Source organism: Melanotaenia boesemani, chromosome 5, assembly GCF_017639745.1.
Source record: "Melanotaenia boesemani isolate fMelBoe1 chromosome 5, fMelBoe1.pri, whole genome shotgun sequence".
NCBI classification, from domain to species: Eukaryota; Metazoa; Chordata; class Actinopteri; order Atheriniformes; family Melanotaeniidae; genus Melanotaenia; species Melanotaenia boesemani.
Genome location: NC_055686.1, coordinates 25,891,524 through 25,897,276, shown reverse-complemented (window position 1 = coordinate 25,897,276; position 5,753 = coordinate 25,891,524). Strand labels below are relative to the sequence as shown.

At 35.2% G+C, this 5,753-nt stretch overlaps 1 protein-coding gene across 1 annotated transcript; it reads right to left on the bottom strand.

Moving 5' to 3' along the window:
- Nucleotides 1-1,737: 1,737 nt before the first annotated feature.
- Nucleotides 1,738-5,197, bottom strand: LOC121639284. Its single transcript, XM_041984444.1, has 4 exons — nucleotides 4,970-5,197; nucleotides 4,531-4,686; nucleotides 3,892-3,987; nucleotides 1,738-2,134 (listed from the first exon to the last, which is right to left on the bottom strand). Exons 1-4 carry the CDS (start codon nucleotides 5,195-5,197, stop codon nucleotides 1,817-1,819), a joined length of 798 nt encoding a protein of 265 aa, XP_041840378.1. The 3' UTR covers nucleotides 1,738-1,816.
- Between the last annotated feature and the right edge of the window lie 556 nt (nucleotides 5,198-5,753).

Genomic DNA, 5,753 nt, shown 5'->3' with positions numbered 1-5,753 from the left:
TCTATTTTTTTCTTTTCTCTTTCGTTTCCTGAGTTTGGCACCTGGTGGTGTTGTTCTGGGTAGATTCATGGTTTGCTGCACTATTTAACACGCCATGCGTTCCTATTCCACACTTGTTAAGATTATAACGATGAGCGTCCAAAAAATGTTTATTTTCTGAGCTGCTGGACTTTTACAGATAAGATCAATTATGACATTCTTTCATTTTTGCATATAGGATGTCTGAACTAGTTCATGTGCTTTAATTTAATTTCCATTACAAAAAATACAAAAATGACTGTAACACCATTGTAGTGATGAATATTTTTCACATGAGTTATTTTATGATAAATGAAATCTGTACATTTATTTATTTTTGACCATTAACTAAATTTAAAAAAATTAAGTAAAATCTTAGAGAATATGTTTCCTATCCTGCTCAACTCTCTAAACAACGAGAAAATAAACAGACAAAAAGTGATTATTTTAATGTTTTTTTAAGCAAGAATTCAGTTTAGCTTTTCAGACATTTGTTTACAACAATGCCACTAAATTAATGTAAAATAAATTTAAAAATGAGCTCTTTGTCCACTTTCCTTCTATCACCTATTTCCGTATGTTTGCTCTGTGTTCTTTGTTTTGAAAGGCTGTGACTGTGTATTTAAAAATGATCTTGAATGTTTTCTTTTTCCTTTCTTTAGGAACTATGGCAGAACATCCAAAAGCAACATATTATGTTCTCAGAAACAACTTTGTGTCTGAATGTCAGTAAAAATCCTCCATATTTTGGCGGTGAATGCACTGAAAAAAATGTTTAGTTGAATTTACTTAATTTTATTTCGTCAAGTGGTTTCACGCAATAAATTTATCTGAATCCAGATATATATTTTAGGTTAACTATACTCAATAAATTTAAGTACATTCAACTAATTATTTTTTTACCACTTTAACTTAACTATTATTAGTATATTTTATTTAAACTTTCTTAGTAATTCCAACTAAACTAATTTTAGATGTACTAGAATAAATCATTTTCATCTAACTAATATGAAAGGTATATTTAGTTCCATTAAATTTGTAGTTTCTTCTAGTTAAAATTAAGTTTTTATTCTAATTTTTAAAAATGACCAAAATCTAAAAAAAAAAAAAAAAAATACTATACCCAAAATCACAAAATCACTTTTAATATTTCAATAACAACGAACAGTTCTTGTTACAAACTGTGGCTAGTCTTTAAGACAAGCATTTGTAAAAAAAAAAAAAAAAAGCAAACACCTGTCTAATCTTTTATCTATAAACAATATCTGGTAAAAGCTCCAACCAAATATTTTCCCTTTTTCTGAATTGAGGAGAAAAAGTTTTATGCTTACATTTACAAAAATATGAGTGGGAAAACAAAAATATATCAGCAGAATTTGCTAAACCACACAAAAGCTGCATTACAAAAATTTACCTGGAATCCCAGGTTGAACCACAGTGTGAGACCACAGCTTTTTTTTCTTTGGATTTTGAGTACGGATTTTGCAATATATAAACTAAATGTAACAAGTTTTGCTCTATCAAACAACTACCTAACTACTAAAATAACTGAACTGCTGGTGATCTTTCAACAAAATGGATTTTTATGTATGACACTATCATTTTAATTAAAACAAAAAATACAACGTAACAGGAATCTTGTCAAAAAACAAAATTATATACTGTGTAAACAGTCTTTCGGCGAACACTGGTTGAAAAGTTGTGGTGGTACGTCTTTGAATAGCATCCTGTCTTCGTCAAAGTTGCAGCATTCCCAGGGCTACATTTGACACAGCTTGCTGGTGTTTACTTGTGTGACTTACTGCCCACCAAGCTTGTTCTTTAGCCCAAGAACTTTAGGGGAAAGCTTTTCTCCATCCAATTTCATCAGCACTTTCTGAATGAATTCATAGTAACGTCTCAAATCCTTGGGATAGGCCAGGTTCAGTGCATAGATTACTCCAAGCATCGCTGCACAAGCCTGAGCTGGAGATCTGATGTTGTCCATGATGATAACGCCTTCAACAAATATCCCAACGTCATCATAATGTCCATTTCGTCCACCTTCCTTGTTGATGGCATAAATACCCATGGCGTACATCTGCAGGTCACTCAGGATGCTGTTGCCATCAATGTCCTGAATTGTGAAAGGCAAAAATAAAAACTTTAAGGGCACAGATAAATTTTGCTACAATGGCATACATTTTTTGGGTTAAAAAAAGTATATCAAATGGAACCAAGTAAGCCTGGCAATGCTGCAATTAATTTACCGTTTTGTAAAAAAAAAGAAAAAGAAAAAATCCATTGCAGTAAAAAATTATACAATAGCTCTGACTGCAACACAGACACATTTATATCACTTATAACACCATAAATGCTAACATTGTACCCTATAGCCTCTCCCTTCATTCCATTACTTTGCTTCATTTGTTCATATATTTAAAGTGATGGTGGTATTTTGTTGTTTTCATTTTAAATAAAAAAGAAAAGGAAAGATAATACAGTAAATATTGTGAAACAGCAGAATTTTGACGTTGGACTTCTGTCACAAAGTTGGATGAAACGAGGCATCACCATTCAGACAGATCAGTTTCACACAGATTGGATTAGCATCCGATCTAGGACCACATATGGACATTGTCTGGCAGAATTAAATAAATAAATAATAATTTTTAAATAATCTAATTGAGCTGCAGTGTGAGCAGATTTTTTGGGACCTTCAGGAGACTCTGGCCTAAGGACCGAAAAGTGCAGAGTAGAGACAGTATAGCAAATCATAAATATACTTGGGGACCTGACCATGTATCACCCGGAAAAAACAAACCTAAATCTTTAAAGTCAATATAAAATTTGACTGGAACTCCGTCAGTTCTTGAACAAATAGGGGTGATGTGGGCCATTATGGGCTTACCGGTCACCCCACAACCACAAATGTCCACCCTTAGCTGTTAAATTTAATCGATTTAAATTTTACCCACAAAACACTTTTGGTGGGTTACCCATCGGGTACCCGACCCATTCCAGGACAGACTGCGTCTGTGTCCTCACTCGACCATTTGTTTTGAAAAACACTCCAACCCAGCTCTGTTACTGTACGAACCTTCAAACTTGTCTTGGACAGAATTGTCACCCCAAATACTAATTAAGTCCAGAACTTAACTTTCTTTCCTCTGACTAGACACATCAACATTATCTGCTGTGATTATATTTTGCCAGGTGCAGAAGGTGTTTGATTGCTTAGTTAGCAGAGCATCAGTCTCCCATGTGGGAGAGACCAGAGGTTCTAATACCCCAAGGGACAAATATTACCACCTTCTGGTTGGGCCCCTAAGCAAGACCCTTAATGCTACTGCCTAACCATTGTAAGACGCTTTTGATAAAAGCATGAGTTAACGTAATGTAATGATTGGCCAAAAATGTATTCTGTAGCAGGGCAATGACCACAAACATTCTGCATAAGTCACTAAGAACCATCTTGACTGGCAAGACACACAAGGAGTTCCGGGACTGATGGTATGGCGCATGCTGAGCCCCGATCAACATCATATGTGTCAGGGATTACCAGGCGATGCACAGACCGGACCCTGCCAGTATTAGTGGAAAATTTGTGATTAGCTATACATGACTCTTGGAGCAAAATGCAAGGTTCCTTCAAGACCTGTGTGTACATCTATGGTCATATGAATATTTTTTTTTTACACATTCTGTTTGGTTGTTTTGCATTTTGTAAATTTATTCGGAGTGAATTATCAGTGATGAGAAATTACTCTGATGGGCCATGTAGATTCCCGTATGTGTATGCCACTTACTGTGCCACCTCAATCACAATATACCAATGGATTGAGGAAAAAAAAAAAAAAAACTTCAATAAAAATAAAAAAAAAACTGACTTACCATGTACTCTCGGATAAGACTTTCATCATCCTCACCAAGGTAGAGGCAAAGTCCTTTGAGAACTGCTACTCTTCTGTCTTCAACATCACTTGTAGCCTGTTAAAAGATTTGCAGATTTAAACACTGAAAGGAAAAAAAGAACACTAAAAAATATTTTAAACCATACAAAAACCATGTGACAACCACATGTAGTTGATTTTAGACCAAAATATGTAATGAAGATATAAATGAGTATAATGGTGTAGTTTCAGCCAACAGTTTGTAGACTCGCAGGTCATCCAACTGGTTGTAAAATGTCTGCATAGACATTTAATGATCACTAGTTTATAAATTCATGACGGGTGTATGAACTTCCACCAAACACTAGGTAAACACTAACATCTGAGACTGAAACATGTGGAAACATCTAAACCTAAACATGTATTGTTATTCTAACAATCTAAATTATTATTAGTGTTTCTGCATGTAATGACTCATTTCTCATATCAGCTGATCGTGGAAAGGGTGTTTCTAGCATGTCTTTAGATGTATTTTAACAGTTTATTGGTGGAAAAACATCAAAGTTTAGGTAGAAACAGTAGCCAATTTCCCCAGAGAAACCCTGGTGACATTAGATTAGCATTTTCTATATACACTTACCTCTTGAATGATCTGCACATGTTGGACAAGCTTTTGGCCACAAATACCACCCTTCTTCTGAAAAATAGATGCAAGCTGAGGTGCAAGATTGTCCAACTCTGCCATGAAAGTTGTCTCAAGTTGAAGAGTTGTAATCCTCTGAAATTCGGCATTTATCTGTAAAAAACAGAGAACAAAGAAGTGGCATTGACATTAGTATCTTTTAGCTTATTAATACTCCATTTAATGCTACATTGCAATTTTCTTCATACATAAAAATTTGCATATGTGTTGGGAAATTACTGCTGTTAATCCAGTGAGCAATGAGAGAGAAACAAAAAGAAAAACCAGACAAAACTGGCTAGGTTATAGACAAAACATGTATCAGTGTTAAAATATTGCAAAGTAATATAAAGTCATTACATCAAAGAACACTTCACACAAGCAAGCATGTCTTCACCTCACTGATCTGAAAAAGCGCTGGCCACCTAGCTTTGAACTCCCCAGCAGAAAGACTTCCCTGCACCACCTCTTTTCGTCGGTACGAGAATGTTCTTGACATCTTTTGTTTAACATCTGACACACTGTTTCTTCGTGTGACATCATTCAGAAGCTCAACTCTAATGGTTTCCAGACTATCATCCGTTTCGCCAACTGGATGTGAAGGACAGAAGTTGACTTCTGCCATTTTAGGTTTCTTGACATTTTTTGCTGGGAGACATTCATCTCTGGATTTGTTTTTCAAGGCATTTACAGTCACTTCAGGACAGCCAATGTTTCGCATCTTTGTCCTGTAATTAGCCATTTTATATTTCAGGCTAATCATCCATCCATAGTAACCAGTGGCAGATGGCTCTCGCAGACAGGGAAATCTTTTGATCAGTGCCTCTGTGACATCATCTATTTGGGAACTTTGTGGATAAGCAGTATTACGGTGGCCCAGAGGTGTCACAGCAAATAAAAGCCGCAACACAACAAAATAAGTCACAACACTACAACATAAACCGCAACACAACACAATAAACCACAACACTACAAAATAAACCGCAACACAACACAATTAGGCACAACACTACAAAATAAACCGCAACACAACACAATAAGCCACAACACTACAAAATAAACCGCAACACAACACAATAAGCCACAACACTACAAAATAAACCGCAACACAACACAATAAGCCACAATGGAAGTTGTGTTTTTTTTTTGTTTTTTTTTTAAGATTTTACCACCGGAAGTTA